Source organism: Hyperolius riggenbachi, chromosome 5, assembly GCF_040937935.1.
Source record: "Hyperolius riggenbachi isolate aHypRig1 chromosome 5, aHypRig1.pri, whole genome shotgun sequence".
NCBI lineage: Eukaryota > Metazoa > Chordata > Amphibia > Anura > Hyperoliidae > Hyperolius > Hyperolius riggenbachi.
This window is the reverse complement of record NC_090650.1, coordinates 266805898-266827635: the sequence shown is the minus strand read 5'-3', so window position 1 is coordinate 266827635 and position 21738 is coordinate 266805898. Positions and strand designations below refer to the sequence as shown.

The 21738-nt window shown below is 47.3% G+C and overlaps 1 protein-coding gene across 1 annotated transcript in view; it reads left to right on the top strand.

Moving 5' to 3' along the window:
* The first annotated feature begins 627 nt into the window (after positions 1 to 627).
* The window catches only part of ELOVL2 (ELOVL fatty acid elongase 2), a 185476-nt gene continuing 164365 nt past the window's right edge, over positions 628 to 21738 (top strand). Inside the window, exon 1 of the mRNA XM_068236895.1 lies at positions 628 to 785. Within this exon, the coding sequence (XP_068092996.1) occupies positions 783 to 785 (3 nt within the window). The 5' untranslated portion in view covers positions 628 to 782. The remainder of the gene's footprint in view (positions 786 to 21738) is intronic.

The window sequence follows — 21738 nt, the reverse complement described above, 5'->3', positions numbered from 1 at the left end:
GCAGAAACGCATACTCCCGGGCTGCAGCAGATTTTGGATTTCGGATGCGTTTCTGCCTCAATGTTAAGTATAGGAAAAACGCAAACCGCTCTGAAAAACGGCACTTCAGAGCGGTTTTGCAGGCGTTTTTGTTACAGAAGCTGTTCAGTAACAGCTTTACTGTAACAATATATGAAATCTACTATACTGAAAACCGCAGCAGCAATCCGCAAAACGCTAGCAAAACGCCTCATAAAAATAAAAAAAAGCGTTTAAAAATCTGCTAGCATTTTGCGGATCTGCTAGCGGGTTTTGGTGTGCACCAGCCCTTACTGATGGCACATCCAAACAAAAATTAGGTCAACTAATTATCTTTTTTCGTACTGCATCCATCTTCATGAAATAAAAACTTTTATATGCATTCTACGTCTCAAGGCACAATAACTTTAAAGAATTAAAATTGTGTCAGCTAATCTAGAAGAAAAGCTTGCCTGGTTACAGAGCAGCTGATACATATAAGTGATTAAAAAAAAGGATCGCAAGGTGCATAACAAAGGTCTATAGTACTTTCGCCGGCAGGGAGGAGCAAGGAGCATGCACGTCTAAGGGGAGGCCGGGGGTGCCTTCTTTTATAAAGTACCGGCCTTTCAGCCTGCACAAGCAGCTGAGGCATCCTCTAAGCTGAGCTCTGGAGCGCTGAGCAGCAGCGCCTCTCCTGATACCCTGGATAGCGCTCACCCAATCAGCTCGAGTTCCCGGTGCTACCACGTCTGTCAGACGAGACTCCCCTCCAAGCCTTCAGCATGGTATGTGCATTGATCAGAGATCACATCAATACTTGATTCATTCATTATTATAACTCTGCTCTTGGTACTACTAGCAATCACGCCGCTGGTCTGTAGAAGCTAGGAGTGCGAGTTTGTGCCGTGATAGAGATGCACTGGCAGTGACAGGTGGTGCAGGTGCACATGTGTCATCTTAGTGTAGGTACAGGCATGTATTTCTTGTTTCTGTAGAAAAGAATACAGCAGCATTGTAACATTCATTCCTGTTGCTGCATGTGAACATTCTGTAAGCTATAAGTGATTTTAAATATGCTGGGTCTGAGGATAAATGCTAGCCATACACTTTTTCCTGTTGATTTCCCGCTGATTCAATCATTGGATGGAATCAGCTAGATATCGGTGATGCTTCAACATGCCAGCCCAATCAATCATTACATTGATCTCTGACTGAAATCAATCAAATTGGTTGATAGTACCAGATAGAAGATAACGATCACCGTCGGGTCGGTAGTGACGGCAGATTGACTGCCCATAGTGTTGCATGGCATCGAACAGTGCTACACTAAGGATTGATAGATTTTTAATAGATTGCATGCTGAAATGTATTAAAAATCTTTGTGCAATGTGTGGAAGGATTTGATCAGACAGATCTGAGAAGGATCGATCTTTTGGCCACATTGACCAGTGTATGACTAGCTATATACAGGTTGATAACGCTGGTTGTCAACCCTGCTACCTTGTTCACTCGATTCAGTAAAAGTTGAATTGCGAATCAGTCAATGTGCTAGAATCCAACCACTCATCATCGCAATACAACTTAAGGTACCCACTAACGATACAATCTTTTTTGTACAATCTAAAGGTGCCCATACACTTGCCCGATTTCCCGCCAATAGACAGCAGATTCGATGACTGTGATCAAATCTGCTGTGAAATAGATGCGCAAACGCTGACCGTTCGACCGATTTCCACCCGAAAATGATCGTTCCCGTCGATCTGTCCGCATGGAAAATTTGGCTCGATCACCGGCAGGTCAGGAGTGCGTCGATAGCGGCGTTCCAATGTCCGACGACCGACACTAGCTGCAATACATTACCTGTTCCGCCGGCGCATGTCCCCGCGGTCCCTTCTCCGCGCTGGGCTCCGGCTCGCTTCACTTACTTCCTGTCGGGGGAAGTTTAAACAGTAGAGCGCCCTCTACTGTTTAAACTTCCCCCGAAAGGAAGTAAAGTGAAGCTGGAGCGGAGTAGAGACAGCGGAGACCGGGGGTCTCGCGCTGGCCGGATCAAGTAATGTGTAATCAGGGGACGGCAGAGGCAGCTCCACAGATTGTCAATCGGTTTCATAGTGAAATCGATTCAAAATCTGTTTGCAGTGTAGGCAGCCAATAGATCCCTCTTTGATTAGGTTCGATCACAGAGGGATCTATCTGCTGGTCGATCTGGTGGCATAATCGACCAGTGTATGGCTGCCTTCACAGAGTCTATGTAGTAGACGGGTGTACTGAGTGGATATACTTTGAATGCATATTTTAAGTATTCCCTCATATTACATAGCAGTGATTAGATTGTACATCAAAGATTGTATCATTAGTGGGCAGCTGTAAGAGGTTGTTGATACCCTGTGCCCCTCAAGCCAAGATTTTCCGACATTCTTTCTTTGATTTTGAATGATAAATGGCCCAAATTTGATAGTTGATCGATCAGATGTGTTTAGGGCAAAAGGTCCCCAGGAGATTTGATCAAACTGATGTAATTGGCTGGGAAAAACTGCTATGTGTATGACCATCCTAACACAAATCACATGGCAGCTAAATTAGCTCTTCTACTGCCCTTCCTGTACTAGATATGTTGTAATACAGCTTATCCTCTTCACCCAGACTGTGTAAGGTGAAGCTGCTGTCTTATGCCTATGAGTGATCCATCCAATAGCAGTAATCCCTCTCAGTCTGCTGCTATACCATATTGTACAGTCCTTACACAGGCACAACCACAAGAACATGCTACAGATTAGCATCTGGTGCAGGGAGCATGGTGTTCAACGTGCTTCTAAATGAATTCTGTTGACTAAAAGCTTGTGAGAAGCCGTTCTGTGGCTTGTAGTCAAGGAAAATCAGTGCATCTCTAGCTAATGTACACATGCATGTTAGCCAAGTCATAATGAAAAATGGACATAGCAGACTATACAATATAGCTTTGTGCACACAATGGCTTTCAGACGCACAGTTATGTTTTATTATATACAGGCTTGAGATATGCCATGTCATGTCTTTCACTCAGATTTAGCCATCAGTGGGTCATGGGAACAGGCAGGACAATCTGACGGTTATAGGCTGACTGAGTGTAAGCAGCATAGTGGATAGAGAGGGGCTGTACAAAGGGAGGAGAGCATCATGGGCTGAGGAGAGGGGTGGGCAGTTCCTTATTTCTTTTTTGTGAAGGGGGGAAATGGGGATTCCAAGAGGATGACCTAAAAACACTGCCAAGGAAACCCACAGCTATTCAGAAATACACCTCTTATTGTGCTGGTCAGTGCAACCAAATACTAGATGGCTCAGAAGATTGCAGCATTATCCAAGTCTGTGCTGCCTTGATTAAAAGCCGTTACTGGAAAATACCTGAATGCTTCTAAAAGTGGAAACGTAAATGTGAAATGAGCCTTCAGTAACCAGAGGAATCTTCCTAGAGCTGTTATTGCCGTCTTGCGGGAGAAACGCAATAATTAATAGAGCACTTGTTTCTAGCATTCAGTATTGAGATTTTACTCAATTTATTTTGTATAGCAACAGCCACACTCCTTGTAAGATTTAGCTTTTATAGAAGATTGCCCACAAAACGGTCCTGTCAATTTTGAGCATCTAACACTGGACTTCCAGACACTTATTCATGCATTAGTGCTAAATGCAGAGGGTACGAGCCCATACGAACAATACAAATTTAATCTAAGAAGGCGCATTGCTGGCGGCAATCCAGGTCATGTGCTCTGTGGAGATTTCTACCTCTTTTGACCTACAACTCAACCCTGATCCAATATTTTACTACAACTAAACCTAATTCTATTCTCATCCAGAACCCTCCCTCTACCGATGCCTAACCCTAATCACACTCTATCTATGCCTAACCCAACCCCCTCCCCCAGGCCTGCTGATTGTAGTTGCAGATTTCATATCAGGCGGCACCAGCACACGTTATTTATTGGGGGCCAAAGTCACACAATAAACAATAATTGGTCTGGACGCCTATGGGGTTCCCAATTTTCTACCACAAATAGGATCTCAAATTTCCTGCTTCTCACAATTGGGCTGCGCAGAAGTGCATTGCGATAACACACTGATGCATGCATTTTCAGCAAAACGCAGTGCTGACACATTCACTGTCATTAAATGGGATCAGCAGCGTAACGGACGGCAAGGCAGATGGTGTCCACTATGTTGTAACGCATAGCCATCTGCGCTTGGTAATGTGAACGAGGCCTTAAAGCACACCTGACGAGAGAGGAATATGGAGGTTGCCATCCTTTTTCTTTCTTTTTAAACAATGCAAATTGCCTGGCTGTCCTGCTGAGCCTCTGCCTCTAATACTTCAAAGAAAACCTGTAACTAAAAAATGTTCCCCTGGGTGGTACTCACCTCGGGATCCTATCGAGGCTTCCCCCGTCCTCCTGTGTCCCACGGCGGTCTTGCTGTGCCCCTCCGAACAGTGGGGATGTAAATACCTTCCCGGCTCCAGCGCATGTTTTTTTATTACAGTCTCTTTAAGACGTATACCCTGAACTAGCATGCTGATCAGGTGTTTCTGAGTTAAGTCTGACTGGGTTAGTTGCATGCTTATTTCAGGCGTGAAATTCAGACACTACTGCAGCTAAAGAGTTTAGCTGGACTGCCAGGCAACTAGTAGTGTTTAAAAGGCAGCCTCCATATCCCTCTTAGTTCAGTTGTCCTTTAACTGTTACTTCTGATCTGCCCTCCCCCTTCACACATTAATTCTACTACTGTTCTATTTATTTTGTGATTCTAAGGTCAAACAGCGCGGTCAGTCTGCCCTGACATCTGTATTCGGAAACTTCATGTTCTGGTAAAGAGATACTGTGTAACGTCCCTCGCTACTACATTCAACCTACCAATGTGTTTGAATAATGGAAGAATAGGTAATTAGTTATAGTGACCGCAATAAATTTAACTCGGAGACAAATTATACAGCAGCAATATAAATGTGAAGTCTAGCCAAAACTTTTTATTTTCTTTCGCTTGAGACAGACAGAGTAGAGGAAGATTACAACTTCTGTTGGCTGTAAATACCTAACAAGACCTTTTCATCAAAGCAAAGCTGTAGATATTCATATAATAACAACTGTAACTGTGAATAACATTGATGTATGTTGCACTGATATTCCATTCAACCGAATTATAGTGGCATGAAAGAAATCATATATAATTACAATAAATACAACCCAATTTCAGACCTGGAGCATTTCTATACTGTAGTGCTCCACATGACCCAATCACGTAAGTGTGTGAGCTTGTCAGTCTTTAATGATTTATAAGAGAATCGTAAGATATCAGATGCTGGACAAGATATCACATGGCAATACCATTTAATCCCAGTAATCAGGGAAGCAGATATCCTCTGGAAAATATTAGGCTAGCCACTTAGCTGAAATAGCTGTGATAAGACCCATTGGACCCAGAATAAGTACAGCATGTGCATATTGCTTCTGCCCACACCATGTGAATAATGCCTGTCCATGAGATAACAGTGTGTCAGGTCTTATTTTCAGACAGTGTATCAAGATTCATAAAGTGTAGGACAGCACAGCTCAGGAATATTGTTCATGAGAAATAGCTTTGACTTGAAGGGTTCAATGTAGCACTGAAACAATCTTTGCACCGGTATAAGGTGTATTTCATATGAGAAATCTATATTGCAACAGACCCAAATCTGTAAGTGGTAATACCCTTCCCCAATAAATGCTGTTCTGATGCCATGGTGCCATTCCCATTGGACCACGGAAGATGCTGCTACATACATCAAAAATAATCGTATTGACTTTATGTCATTCTGCACCAACACCCTACATATTGTGGCAGGTTGGTGAGAAATACCCTTACTTGCCCTAGATAAAACAGGAAGTTAGAAATTCCTTTCTAAAGGTAAGTGTTGAGGGTGGGGTAAATCCCACCTGATGGCTATCATCGCAAATCTGGTGACAGATTGCCAGACAATCACAATTTTCCAATTGTTCTGACTGATTTTTCTGGACATGAATGATCTAATAAAACATTATTCCCTATCAGAAAATTCTGTATTTTCAACCCACGATTGATTTCATGGCATTATCTAGTCAAGATGCATCAAGTGCTCGCTTTGTTTTTGGCCATCTTTAGCTTTTCCTGCTTTATTCCACACTTAAAAATTGGCTTTTAAAGGAAACCGTTTAATGCTTGCTTAGCTGTGTTAGAGCAGTTACTGGTAAGTTTGCAGACTTGACTGAAGGCTGTATGTAGACATCATAAGAGCTTAAGTACACGTCCGGCAAAGCAATTCACATCATGTACACATCACGTCTCAGCCAGTGAGCCACTGAGCTCAACCTATCAGGGACAGACTCCAAATGGCAGAAGTTAGAACAGCCTGAACGCTCCAAGAAATCTAGCCAAACATGAACATCCCGGAAACAAGTCTTTATTCTGTTGTGCAGGGGTGCTTAATTCTTTTTTTTTTCTTTTTTTTTTTTTTTATTCTGAATTCCTACGTCCATTGCTTTGGGATCCTTATAAATGTGGTCATTGCAGTACAACCACATAGAATTTGACACTCACTGCAATAGCAATAGCTGTTTCAGCCCATTCCCCCACCCCAAAGACATAATGACATGATACTTATGGATTCAGAGGAGATCATAATAGACATATGGACTGTAAACTATAATTTCAGAGACATCATAGAAGCTGTTCTTGAACATGGAGTGACATGTGGCTGTGTGTTCTGTGGATGAAAAAAGGCTCTTTTGCTTCATGTTTTGTGAATAAAAAGCATTTATTGACTACACTGCTGAGTTTACTCTTTATAACTTATATGGTCTGCCATAAATTTAGTGTCATGCAGAAGCCTGGGTTAAAAGACACATACAGGAGCTTGAATAGTTTTAAAGTCTTTAGAAAATAAACGTTTGTGTGCACAGCACATGCGTGAAAAAGAAGAAAGTTAAAATGACATTGAAGTGAAAAAAACAACTTAGGGTATACCGTATTTTTCGGGCTATAAGACGCTCCTGAACATAAGACGCACCTAGGTTTAGAGGACATAAACCAGGGAAAAATATATATACTAAACCTGGTGCATCCATGGTGAAGGGGCATCTTGTGGATTATGCCCCCTTTGTACCTCATGCCCCCTTGCACCTCTTGTGTCTCCCTGTGTCCTCCTCTGTCCCCCTTGTGTCCCCATGTGACCTCCTCTATGCCTCTTTGTGTCCCCCTGTGTGCTCTGTTTGACCCCCTGTGTCCTCCTCTGCATGTGCATAGTAGAGGGACTGAGGGAGTCCCCAACTTTGTGGCGGGTTGGAGGTTCGTATTGGCAGGTGTTTACAAGTCAGGGACTCCCTGCATTTGAACTGTAAGATGAAGCAACCTTCCCCCCCCCCTCACTTTTGGGGGAGAAAAATTAAGTCTTATAGTCCAAAAAATACAGTAATGAACTGTATGTGTAGTACGGTTAATTAATAGAATATCAATAGCAAAGAAAAGAGTCTCATTTTTATTTTCAGTTATATAGCTTTTTTTTGTTTTAACGTTGCAACATTCTCTATGTTTGTAGTTTACAAGCTACAAATACAATACTCAGCTCAACAGACCGTGTTGCCGCCTGCTCCTCCTAGGAGGAGCGCACGGCAACGAGCTCTGTTGAGCGGCAACACGCTCTGTTGAGCTGAGTATTGTATTTTAGTCTGTCTGGAATCTTGCTGCAGCGAACCTGACTAATTAGGGATAGCGGTTATTGATAAATGAACTGGTGCAGTAATCTTTTGAACTGAAGTTTACAAGCTACACTCTGTATTTCAAACTATGAAACTGTCATGATCGCTGCTGCAGCAGGTATTGCTGGAAGTAGTAGTGCTGCAGCTCAGGCAGTTCTGATCTCTTTCCATGCAAGCTGCATAGCTTTGTCTGCCTTTCCCTGCTGTCAGCTTGTGACTGATTATCATTCACCTGTGTGGGAATCTGCATGTCTGCTCCCATTGGATGACCTCAGTATAAAGATCTGCTTCCTGCAGGACTCCTCGGGTTATCATAGCTTCAGTTTAAGCCTGTCTTGCTGTTGCTTCAGCCCCCGATCGTGTTTCTTGTTCTAAAGATACTTTGCTGGTCTTTGCATCATATATTGGTTCATTGCCCATATATATGCATACCAGCACGTTTATTATTTTCCTTGTATTCGTGTTACGTTGATACATCAGTGTTGCTGATGTATACGTACACGAACTGTTTATATCCTGTGTGCAGTTAGTCAGCTTTCCAGCACGTTTTGGTAGGTTGCGCGTATCGTGATCACCCGTGCTGAGTTAGTTACCCTGCTCCTGGTTCTGTTTGTGGATTGCGTTCATCTCTGCGAAGAGATAGCGAATCCTTCTGAGTCCTGTTCCCTGTATTACTCCTGTCCTAGTCAGAGTTCCTGCTTATGTCATATATCGGTTCATTGCCGATATATACATATGTTAGTCAGACGTTACAAATAGTTTCATTGATAGCTGTAATTGTAATACGCTAGGAAAACATACTTATTGTATTTTTGTCTGTGTTACGTTCATCTATCTCGATCCTGCTATTTCCTGACTATCCTGTCCTGTCTTTGTGAGGCACGCCATCGCTGCAACGCGTTGGCTGCCTCATTCCAGTCTGTCTTGTTGTGGACGCTTGCTGTCACTAAGTAGCGGCTAGCTAGCAAGCGTTCATTCTGTCTACCTGTCCTGATCTCCTCAGTTCTGGTTTATGCGCTCAGCGCTACCTTGCGCTGAGACGTTATCGCAAAAGTATTGTTTGTGGCTGTCGGATCTGCACCGGCTCTGTGCGCCACAATCTCGTATTGGAGTCAGTCCTCCCCTCCACTATACTAGGGATAGCCTGTTTCCTTGTGCTAGTATGTGTACCTCCTTCATGTCAGCTCATGCGTTGCATGCTGACTGTGGAGAATACACCACCAAGCCTTACAGAAACAGAGCAGAGCTAATGACTCTTTGCACTTCCCTGCAGTAAAACCTTAAACAAACAAGAAACAGTGAGAGACAGATTGAGCTAAGTGCTTCAGAAAACAGGGCTGTTTTCTCTGAGCACTCTGACTAAGTTAGTTGGAGAGCTCAGATAAGCTCTTTTGCATAGATAACAACTGACGTTTCTGACGTTTCTTAAAGAGAAACTCCGACCAAGAATTGAACTTTATCCCAATCAGCAGCTACATCACTTGCCAGCAGTAAAAATGTCACCATGTAATAAATGTCAGAATATCAATCGGGGATTTAAAATATTTTACAATGGGCAAACACTGACTAAATCATTTATACATAATTATTGCAAAAATGAAGCACTTTTTTATTACATTATTTTCACTGGAGTTCCTCTTTAACTCTTCCTGTACTGGAAATAATATGAGACTCATATCTGTGCAACTAATGTTCTATTTCTTAGCCGTACTGCACATACAGTTCATTATCTCATAAGTTTATTTTCACTTCAGATGTCCTTTAACTTGACTACAAAAGCATTTCTCGGGTCTTGTGCAGGAACTGATCATTGGCATGTATACAGCATCATTAGGTTGATCTATTGTTCAAAACTTCCTGACAAACCTATGCAGCAGATTGATTCCTCAGTTTGCAAAGACTTTTATCTCATGTGTGTACCCAGCTTCAAATAACTGTTTCTGACGCCACCACAGCTTCTGGAATAGCCCTGTCCATAACAATTTATAATTTATATTTATAATTTATACAACTGTATAAATGTAGCTTGTCTATACAGCAGCCCTTGCTAAACCATTATCCAAAACTATCACACACAAAGTATCGCCTCGGGCAGTATACATTTCATGTGTGTAGATACCTTCAGATTCCGATGCTCAGGTATGTACAGAGCTGTTCACAGGTAATTGTAACAGAATAAAGACAATAGTATAATAACCTTGGCCCCAGGAGATTCCTTGTGTTGTGCCAATAGTGTAACTAAGCGATGATGCTGGTGTCTTTGCTTAAAGCCACAGGTATTTCTGGCAGGGCTGGTTTTCACAGATATGATTTCCTCTTTGTATGGATCCTAGTTGTTGAAATGCAACTCTTCTCAAAAGCTTTGTTTTAGATACCATGGGGAATGCTTATATGATTATATGTTGTCTGTGTCCTGGTTTGAAGATTTCATCTTTTGTTTTTGTCTACAAGTTGTTACAGATGGAAAATGACATCCGTATAGAAAGTGTAAAGGTTGTCACTGTAATGGGCTGGGGACAGATCTCCAATGGAGACAGTAGTCCCTGTAACAAGGGACAAACTGTGTTTCTTCTCCTTCAAAGATATTCTCTCTAATTTTATATTATGTTTGTGAAATTGGATGTGGCAGACATCTCCTGAATTGCAGTTATATGTGGCGGTTATTACCCTTGTGAAATTGATAGAAAAAAGGACGCCTAATTCCTGTTTGAAAGTATACATTCATCTTTCTTACCTCTACAGCCCCCTCAGGTAGACACCAGCCTCTTGCTTTAAACCCTCCCAATTCATTTCCATTTTCTCAAGCTACTATTTTGATTCAAGTAAACTAATCTGGAATATGGCCCTCAATAGCAGGGATGCTCGGATGTGCCTCATCCACGAATTCGGAAATCCGCGTGGTTGCAAAAAAAAATCCGCATTCGGCCCCGCCGCATGCGGATTTTCGTCCGCGTCCACGCAACCACGCGGATTTTTTCCCGTGAATGGCGTAATCACGCGCGGATTCACGCCCGGAGGCGGATTTTCTTTTAACGTTAATAACAAAGCCCCCATACATGCTACAGTCCCCCAAATAGCATGGATTATCGAGGTGATAAGGGGCAACATAACTTCAACATAAAAAATTCCCCCAAAAAATTTTTTTCTAGAGAAAATGGATTTTAAAGTGAAATCAACACTTTAAATGGGGCTATTAATTGGTAATAAGTGGTTTTAAAAAGGGATATACGCGTTAAGCAGTCAAAGAGGTGAAGGCGAGTTCCAATGGCACTTGGCGGCGAAGGTACCGCTGGAGGAGGATGAGTGGCTGACGGCAAAAAGGCTCCAGAGAGGTTTTTGTAATTTTTTTTTTTTTTTTTGCAGCAATTAGCAATGACATCGCAGCAGAGTTGTCAGTGGACACGGGCAGTGTGAACGCAGAGTGCAGTGGTGGTAGCGACCGAGTCAGGAGAAGGACTATGCGGGCGGTCAGTTCAGCAGCACAGAAGGACCACGGCAACATACTGGTGGTAGTAGTAGCAGCACAGCGTCATAGTGCTGGCCAAAAAATTAAATGCACCCGGTGACCCGGGCAGTGTGAACGCAGAGTGTAGTAGCGACTGAGTCAGGAGGACAAAGCGGGCGGTCAGTTCAGCAGCAGCAGCACAATAGTAGTAGCACAGCGTCATAGTGCTGGCCAAAAAATTAAATGCACCCGGCGACCCGGGCAGTGTGAACGCAGAGTGTAGTAGCGACTGAGTCAGGAGGACAAAGCGGGCGGTCAGTTCAGCAGCAGCAGCACAGTAGTAGTAGCACAGCGTCATAGTGCTGGCCAAAAAATTAAATGCACCCGGCGACCCGGGCAGTGTGAACGCAGAGTGTAGTAGCGACTGAGTCAGGAGGACAAAGCGGGCGGTCAGTTCAGCAGCAGCAGCACAGTAGAAGTAGCACAGCGTCATAGTGCTGGCCAAAAAATTAAATGCACCCGGCGACCCGGGCAGTGTGAACGCAGAGTGTAGTAGCGACTGAGTCAGGAGGACAAAGCGGGCGGTCAGTTCAGCAGCAGCAGCACAGTAGTAGTAGCACAGCGTCATAGTGCTGGCCAAAAAATTAAATGCACCCGGCGACCCGGGCAGTGTGAACGCAGAGTGTAGTAGCGACTGAGTCAGGAGGACAAAGCGGGCGGTCAGTTCAGCAGCAGCAGCACAGTAGAAGTAGCACAGCGTCATAGTGCTGGCCAAAAAATTAAATGCACCCGGTGACCCGGGCAGTGTGAACGCAGAGTGTAGTAGCGACTGAGTCAGGAGGACAAAGCGGGCGGTCAGTTCAGCAGCAGCAGCACAGTAGAAGTAGCACAGCGTCATAGTGCTGGCCAAAAAATTAAATGCACCCGGCGACCCGAGCAGTGTGAACGCAGAGTGTAGTAGCGACTGAGTCAGGAGGACAAAGCGGGCGGTCAGTTCAGCAGCTCAGAAGGAGGACCATGGCAACTTACTGGTAGTAGTACCATAACACCAAAAAATTAACCAAGGTAGGCACTAGGCAGATAGTAAATGTCTTTATAAAGGCAGGCATAGTTAACAACAGCACATGCAGCAGCCACTTCATGTCCCCCTGTGTCCGACAATAGGGGCCAGGAACTCACCTTCCACCCAAGCCTGGTTGATTTTCAGGAAGGTGAGTTTGTCCACAGAGGCGTGGAAGAGCCAAGAGCGCTTCTCTGTGACCACGCCACCGGCCGCACTAAAGCATCTCTCTGAGAGGACACTGGAAGGAGGGCAGGATAGGAGTTCCAGGGCGTACTGGGAAAGCTCGCTCCAGATGTCCAGTCTCTTGACCCAGTACTCCAAGGGGTCCACGGGGCTGTCGGTGTCATTGAGCCCGCTGGATGACCCCATATAGTCAGACACCATGGTGGTCAGTCGTTGCTTGTGCTGGTTGGTGGTGGATGCTGTGGCGGGCACCTCTGTTCTGGGCTGCTGCACTGCATACAGGCTCTTGCTTAGGCTCTTCAGGTCTCCGGGGCGCCAGTTGCTGCTGCTGCTGCTGGTGGTTGTTGTTGTGCTGCTAGTGGCAATGGCAGGCACCTCTTGCTGGCTTGGCAGAGCAGTTACAGTGGGGGTGGAATGCTGGGGGAATGCTTCCAGTAGTCTGCGCACAAGGGCCTCCTTCAACTCCCTTGTGCGTTGCTCGGTGGTGGATGGCGTCATTAAGTCTCCCAGCTTCCCCTTCAGACGGGGATCAAGCATCAAGGTAATCCAGATGTCCTCCCTTGAACGCATCTGGATCACCCGGGGGTCCCTGCGAAGGCAGCGCAACATGTGCACAGCCATGGGAAACAAGTGGGCCCTGCCAGCAAGATCTTCCTCGTCCTCGCCATTGTCCCATAACGCATGCCTGTCCTCTTCCTGTGCCATGTCGTTGTCCTCCTCAAACCGCCATCCACGTACAACGCCTGCTGCACTCTGCTCCTCCTCCTCATTCAGGTTAGGGACCTCCAACTCTTCCACTACCTGCTGTGAGCCCTCCTCTGAGCTGGACTGTGCTGCCATCTGCTCCTGTTCTTCCAACTGCCTCAGGGCTTCATCCCCACGCTCAATTAAATTGTCCATTGCCTGCTCCAGTAGACAAACCAAGGGCACCCACTGGCACACAGAGGCCCACTCCTCACTGACCATCTTAGTTGCCTCCAGGAAGGGACTCAGCACCAGGCATACTTGCTGCATCAGTGTCCACTGAGTGGCAGTAATCATGGGGACTTGCTGGTTGCTGGGGACACTTGGGTCTAGCATGTAGGCCCTAAGAGCCAGCCTGTGCTGACACAGCCGCTCCAACATGGCCAGAGTCGAATTCCAGCGAACTGGCATGTCGATGATCATCCGGTGTTGTGGCCTTCCATACTGCTGCTGTAAGGTGGACAAGAGTGCAGAGGCAGTGGCTGACAGGCGGAAAAAGCGTACCACCGCCCAGGCATCCTGCAGCAGCTCGCTCATCCCCTGGTAGGTGCGCAAGTAGCGCTGCACCACAAGATTGAGCACGTGGGCCAAGCAGGGGATGTGCTGGAGGTTTCCCTGCTGCACTGCTGCCACCAGGTTGGCCCCGTTATCGGCTGCCACATACCCCACTTCCAGGCCTCTGGGGGTCAGCCACCTCCACTCCTGCTTCCTGAGGGCGGCCAGGACGTTGGTGGCCGTAAGCCTCTCCTTCCCCAGGGTCACCAATTTTAAAAGGGCTTGGCAGTGCCGAGGCTTGGCGCTGCTGCTGCCGAGGCGGGCTTGCTTTCCGGGTGCTGAGGGAGTGTCGTGACAGGACCCTTCTGCATCCCCCCTGATCCCGCGTGGTGGCACCACTAGCTGGGCTGATGCGCTCTTGTCCTCCCTCCCTTCCATCAGTGTCACCCAGTGGGCCGTAAAGGACAGGTAGCGACCTGTCCCAAATCTGCTACTCCACGAGTCCATGGTCACGTGGACCCGCTTGCCCACAGAGTAGTCCAGGGAACGGGCCACGTTTTCCACCGCAAACTTGTGGAGTGCTGGGATCGCGCTCCTGCTGAAATAGTGGGGACTTGCCACTCGGGGATGCCAAATTGGAGCAGCGTTCGCATGGCGCTCCCCTCCTGCACCAGGGAGTAGGGAAGCAGCTGTGATGCCATGGCCCGGGCCAGCAAGCCATTTAGTTTGCGGATCCGCCTGTGGCTTGGAGGCAGAGGCTTGGTCAGACCCTGAAAGGTGTCGCTCAGCAGGGTCTGACGACGCTGGGATGCAGGGGAGGCAGAGGAGAGAGACGAAACTGGCTGCCAGCCTCAATGTCTGTGTCCTGAGCAGCCGAGGTGGAAGAGCGCTTGCGTGCTACTACTGCTGCTGCTGTGGGGGATTCACGACCCTGAGGGAGGGAGGATGCTGCTGCGCTGGTGGGCCTTCTGCTCTCAGGAACCCCTGCCAGCAGTGCCTGCTTCCTCTTAAAGTCCGCATACTCGCGGCAGTGGCGGCTTCTCAGGTGGCCCTGGAGGGATGAGGTACCCATCTTGCTCAGACTTTTCCCACGGCTCAATCTTTTGCTGCATAACCTGCACACCGCATACCTTTTGTCATCAGTACATTCCTCAAAGCAATCCCACACTGGTGACTTTAATTTACTGCGGCCCCCACTAGAAGAGGGTGCAGCGGAGCAATGTGTGGTAGTAGTTGCCGGGGGTTGCATGGTGGTGGTGCCGGCTGAAGCAGTGTCCTGTCTACTTCCTCCACGCCCACTGCTGCCGATGCCCCTGCCCCTGCCTGACATATGGCGATATCCTTGCCTAGGCCGAGGTGACTCGTCATCCTGCTCTGACCATTCTTCCACGGACTCAGCAGGCTGCACATAGTTAGGGTCCACAACGTCATCATCAGCAGCATCATCATAATCCAGCTCTTCCTCTGACTCCCTCGCCTCCTCTTCTGTTCCTACATCCCCAGACACAGGCCCCCCTTCTTCATCACCAGAACTCAACAACGCTTGTGATTGTGGCCCGATCTCAATCTCTGCCACATCAGTCCCCAGTAAGTCCTGTGCTTCTTGCATCAGCAGGTTCCCAGATGCCGGTCTGAGGGACAGAACGCTGTCATCCTGGGAGGGCTGCTGACCAGTGGGTGCTGGGGTGGATGTCACAACAAGCGTGGGATGTTGGCTGCTGCTGCTACTGCTTGGAGTGGTGCTCACAGTAGAGGTCTGGGAGGAAGTCATGATGTCCATGAGTACGTCAGGTTCCATTTGCTCAACCACCACACGGGGACCAGAAACTTTAAAATATTTGGACAATGGCGTCCGCTGACTCGGCCCAGGCTTTGCTGCCCTCTTTTCTGCTGCATCACGACCACGTACAGCTGGGCGTCCTCTCCCTGGACGTGGAGCAGTCCCAGAAGTGGCTGAGGCAATTGAACTCCCTTTCCTCTCACCCCGCGAAACCCTGCCAGACATGTTGCTAGTAATGAATCACTGGATGCAGTGGGCACAGTACAAGGTCACTGAAGGATGCAGTGGGCACAGCACAAGGTCACTGAAGGATGCAGTGGCCACAGTACAAGGTCACTGAAGGATGCAGTGGGCACAGCAGTGGGCACTGGATATACAACTAGGTCACTGAAGGATGCAGTGGCCACAGTACAAGGTCACTGAAGGATGCAGTGGGCACAGCAGTGGGCACTGGATATACAACTAGGTCACTGAAGGATGCAGTGGGCACAGTACAAGGTCACTGAAGGATGCAGTGGGCACAGTACAAGGTCACTGAAGGATGCAGTGGGCACAGTACAAGGTCACTGAAGGATGCAGTGGGCACAGCAGTGGGCACTGGATATACAACTAGGTCACTGAAGGATGCAGTGGCCACAGTACAAGGTCACTGAAGGATGCAGTGGGCACAGCAGTGGGCACTGGATATACAACTAGGTCACTGAAGGATGCAGTGGGCACAGTACAAGGTCACTGAAGGATGCAGTGGGCACAGTACAAGGTCACTGAAGGATGCAGTGGCCACAGTACAAGGTCACTGAAGGATGCAGTGGGCACAGCAGTGGGCACTGGATATACAACTAGGTCACTGAAGGATGCAGTGGCCACAGTACAAGGTCACTGAAGGATGCAGTGGGCACAGCAGTGGGCACTGGATATACAACTAGGTCACTGAAGGATGCAGTGGCCACAGTACAAGGTCACTGAAGGATGCAGTGGGCACAGCAGTGGGCACTGGATATACAACTAGGTCACTGAAGGATGCAGTGGGCACACAAGGATGTCACACTGTGTAATGAGATGCTCATATGCCAGCGAGCGAGCGAGCAGTGGGCACTGGGCACGGCACAAGGTCACTGACAGAATGAATGAACAGCGCTGGCAGAGAGTGGCGGCGCCGGCGGTGTGACTGGCTGCCTGCAAATAGTACAAGTGTATAACTGTCACTGGAATATACAAGTGAACACTGCAGCTGCACTAACCTGCCTGCCTGCACTCTACACACAGATAATCCCCACTCCCACTACACTGCAGCACTGAACCTGCCTGCACAGCACTACACACAGTTAAATAATCACTAGACTCCCACACTCCCACTACACTACACTGACTACAACTAACTACAGCAATCACTCACTGACTAGCTAACTGTGTACAGTATAAGAGCAGTGTTAGCAAAAAAAACGCTTTGTTTTTAACACAATAAATGCACTTGCTCAAACAACAATGGCCTGGAGATAATCCTCTCAGCACCACAGTCTAGTAGCAAGGACAGAGCTTTTCCATCATGGCCGCCGCTTTATATTCAGGAGGGGAGGGCATAGCTCCCCTCCTGTGATTGGTTGCTAGGGCCTGGCTGGGGCACTCTGATTGGCCTGCAATGTGTCACTTCCGCATAGTTTGACGCATTTCCGCAAACCACGACTTCAGCCCCGGGTTTCACGAGCGTGAATGTGGATTTCTGTCCGCATTAACGCGAAGCCGAAGTAGATTTTCGTGGTTGAAAATCTATTCACGGATTTTCGTGTCCGAGGCGGAATGCGTCAAAATGGTCGTGAATCCACGCGTAAGCGTGATCACGACCTGGCGGTGAGCACCACTGCTCAATAGTTTATCATTAATCAGAAAGCACTTTATCAACAATAAACACCACCAGAAAACGCAATTGAAACATCTGTATGGAGCATTTCTCATTTCATGCAACCATTTAGGATGGCTTAATTGCCTAAATGCAACACTTCTAATCCTGACTTGATGCAGCACCTGTGGTCCTGGTTCGCCATTCAACACTTATGGTCTCAGGTTGCCAATGTCTTGTTGCACCTTTCTAAAACTCCCCATAATGTACTCTACCCACTATGTTACTCCACATCCCCAAGACCCAATTCTGCAATCCAATCTTAGGCCCCACTCACCACAAACTTTAGCACCTTTTGCTGGTGGCCACCCCAAAAAAATTCAGTTGCACTGGACCAAAACTCTCGCTACACAAAATTACACTGCATCATATTTCCTTCTCAATCACTTAAGAGATGCTAAGCTCAAATCATATTCAAGGATAGAGAAGCTTCAGAATTCGTAAGGTGGCCATACATCAGGCGACTTGGCGGCCGATCATCCAACTATTATAATCGAGTTGGATGAAAACTGGTGCCGCCAAGTGCATGCCCAACCGACAATATGACCAGTTTGGGGACGAAAATTGGTTGCACTGTTGATCGCGCATGCAGCAAGATGTTGGGCCAGCTTGCTTGATCGGGTGCATGGTGGAAACAGCGTTGCAATGAACATGGCAAAACCCCTGGTGCTGTCCCCCCTAATGATAAATGTCCCCCCGGTGCCCAGTGCAAGGTATACATTACCTATCCGTGGCCTCCGCTTGTCCCTCTGCTGCTCCGGGTGCACTCCGCTGTCCATACACGCACGCCCCACGTGGCTTCCTAATAAGGGCGCGCATGTGAAATCACACACGTGCGCCCTTACTAGGAAACTATATGGGCCATGCGTGTATGCAGAGGTGGAATCCCGGAAGCAGTGATGGGACAAGTGGAGGCTGCGGATCAATAATGTATACCCTGCACTGGGCATTATGGAACAGCGTTGGGGCAGTGAGGCAGACTGATGTGGTGTCACAAGGCCGATTCCGGATCGATTTCAGCATGTAATTGATCGGGAATCGGCCTGAGGTGTATGGGCAGCTGACAGATCTCTCTTATCAGATTCGATTAGAGAGAGATTTGTCTCTTGGTAAAATCTGCCCATAGATCGCTAGTAGAGATGGCCCGAACGGTTCGCCGGCGAACGGTTCCCGGCAAACTTCCGTGGTTCTCGTTCGCAGAGAACCGCAAACTTTTCCAGAAGTTTGATTCACCCCCATAGTGCAGCATTAGGGTCAACTTTGACCCTCTACATCACAGTCAGCAGGCACATTGTAGCCAATCAGGCTACACTCCCTCCTGGAGCCCCCCCCCCTTATAAAAGGCAGGCAGCATCAGCCATTGGACTCACTCGTGTGCCTGCAGTAATTAGAGAAGGGGGAGCTGCTGCAGACTCTCACAGGGGAATCTTAGTTAGGCTCTTGCAGGCTTGTTAGCTTGCTCCTTGCTGATTCTTATTGCTAAAAAAGCACCCCTCAACAGCTCTTTTGAGAGATAATCTTGTCCTTGTTATCTATTTTTTTTTTTTGTGTGTGCATGGCCCACTTGCATTATATACAGCCCTGTCAGTCAGTCGTAGCTGGCCTTTGGCCCCTTGGTGGTAATTACTACTGTGCCAGGTGCAGATTTGTAATACCCATCACTGCATATAACTACCTGTTGTTCACAGTGCATCCACCTACCTACGTGAGCGCAAGCAGTGTCACTGTGCCTGTCCGGTACCTGTCTGTGTGTGACAGGTGCACATTATAATACCCATCACTGCATATACGGAGCTGTTGTTCACAGTGCACCCACCTACCTACGTGAGTGCATGCAGTGTCACTGTGCCTGTCCGGTACCTGTCTGTGTGTGACAGGTGCACATTGTAATACCCATCACTGCATATACCTACCTGTTGTTCACTTCAGTGCACCCACCTACCTACGTGAGCGCACGCAGTGTCACTGTGCCTGTCCGGTACCTGTGTGTGTGTGTGTGACAGGTGCACATTTGTAATACCAGTCATTGCATAATTGTTCACAGTACCTGTGTGACCGCACGCTGTGTAATATACCACTCCGAGCATTCCTGTTAACTGCACCTGTGTGACAGCTGCACATTGTATTGCAATACCAGTCACTGCATACCTTTCACTGCATCTGTGACTGCACATTGTATTATACCTGGCAGTCAGTGCATACCTTTCACTTGAATGGATGGCAGACTTGCCCTCCATAACAGATCCTTGTTAAAGGATTTAAAATTGATTTGTCTCATATACAGCAGGGCCTCGAAAGTCCTCCTGTATTATTTTTTGTCACTACCTCGGGACTTGCATGCCATGCCTGCTGCCTTCCTTGGATGTGTGGTGGTAACATTTTCTCAGGCTCCAACTCCAGACCGGAATCGAACTCTGACTCCCCGGCCGTACGCTTTCTTTAACAATGGTAGAGAAAGAACCATCGACAGTATGAGCACCGATGGACTACTGGGTGTGCAGGCTTGACCTGTGGCCAGAGCTGTCACAATTTGCCATCCAACTTCTGTCTTGCCCTGCCTCAAGCGTCTTGTCAGAAAGGACCTTCAGCGCAGCTGGAGGCATTGTCACTGAGAAGAGAAGTCGCCTAAGTCACAAAAGTGTTCAGTACCTCACCTTTATCAAAATGAATGAGGCATGGATCCCGGAGGGCTACTGCCCGCCCGAATACTAAGTCAGTCCCCACACACAGCATCTGTGCCTGCACGCCGTGTGGCTGCCTGCCCCAAGACTAAGTCGCTCCCCACACAGCATCTCTGCCTGCAGGCCGCTTGACTGCCTTCTCCGCCCCCACCAACAGGGTCCAGGACTCCAGGCGGATTCCTGAATTTTTAAAGCCGCTGATAGCAGTGGCCGCTATAATAATTTTTCTGGTGCGTGTACATGCCTGTCTAATTTTACTGGCTGCACTGTAGCTGCAACAACAGCACAAAAGGCATGTACATGTGTCAATTCCCCTTTGTGATCGTTACCTTGCCGTGGTGAAGGGGCTTGCGTATCACAATGAAGGAATGACTGCCGGCTATATGAGGGGGGCACACCCCAAGATAATAAGGCCGTTGCTTCATTGTGGACAGACCAAATTTGATCAGCTGAACAGTCACTGTTGTTCTATTATTGAGCTACCACAGCCCGTCGACCATATGGGCTTAAAAACCGCCACGGCCTGCACTCTCGCCATGGTGTGCACCAGTCCAGCATGGCAGTCACTACACAAACTGCTGTTTGCGGTGCGTTACACAGTGAGTTTGCTGTGTCAATGTGAAGCAGTACTCTAATTACACTCCCTGATTGATGTATACACATGCAAGATGTTTAGGCCTGCAATTTAGCATTCATTGTGATTTCTGCCCTTTGCGTCAAATCCAAATTTTTCCCCGGGACTTTTGGCATCCATCCCACTCATCCATGCAAAAACTCAGATGTTAGACCTCTTGAAACATCTTTTCCATCACTTTTCTGGCCAGCATAAGTGTTTCTAGTTTTCAAAGTTCGCCTCCCCATTCAAGTCTATTGCGGTTCGCAAAAGTTCGCGCAAACCGAACTTTTGCGGAAGTTCAAAAATCGGAAGTCCGGGACATCTGTAATCGCTAGATGTATGGCTACCTTTACAAGCTTTCTGGCCATTTGTAAAATAATAATAATACTTGCAATTGCTAAATACTTTAAGCCCCCCCCCAACAGAATTGTGAGATTGGAAATATATTGGCGGATAATTATGAGAGCTGAGAGATATTGGTGGAGGATTGTGAGAGGTGGAAGATTTAATAGAGAATTGTGAGATCATGGAGATATTAGTGGAGGATTGTGAGAGCTGGGAGATATTGGTGGAGGATTGTGACATCAGGGAGATATTGGTGAAGGATTGTGAGAGCTAGGAGATATTGGTGGAGGATTGTGACATCGGGGAGATATTGTTGGAGGATTGTGACATCAGGGAGATATTGGTGAAGGATTGTGAGAGCTGGGAGATATTGGTGGAGGATTGTGACATCGGGGAGATATTGTTGGAGGATTGTGACATCAGGGAGATATTGGTGAAGGATTGTGAGAGCTGGGAGATATTGGTGGAGGATTGTGACATCAGGGAGATATTGGTGAAGGATTGTGAGAGCTGGGAGATATTGGTGGAGGATTGTGACATTAGGGAGATATTGGTGCAGGGTTTTAAGATCAGGGAGATGCTGAAGAATGATTGTGAGACCAGGAAGATATTGATGGAGGATTATGAGATCAGGGAGGTATTGATGGAGGGTTGGGTAGATACTGGTGGATGATTGTAAGATCAGGGAGATATTGATGGAGGATTATGAGATCATGGAGGCATTGGCAGAGGATTGGGAGATATGGGTGG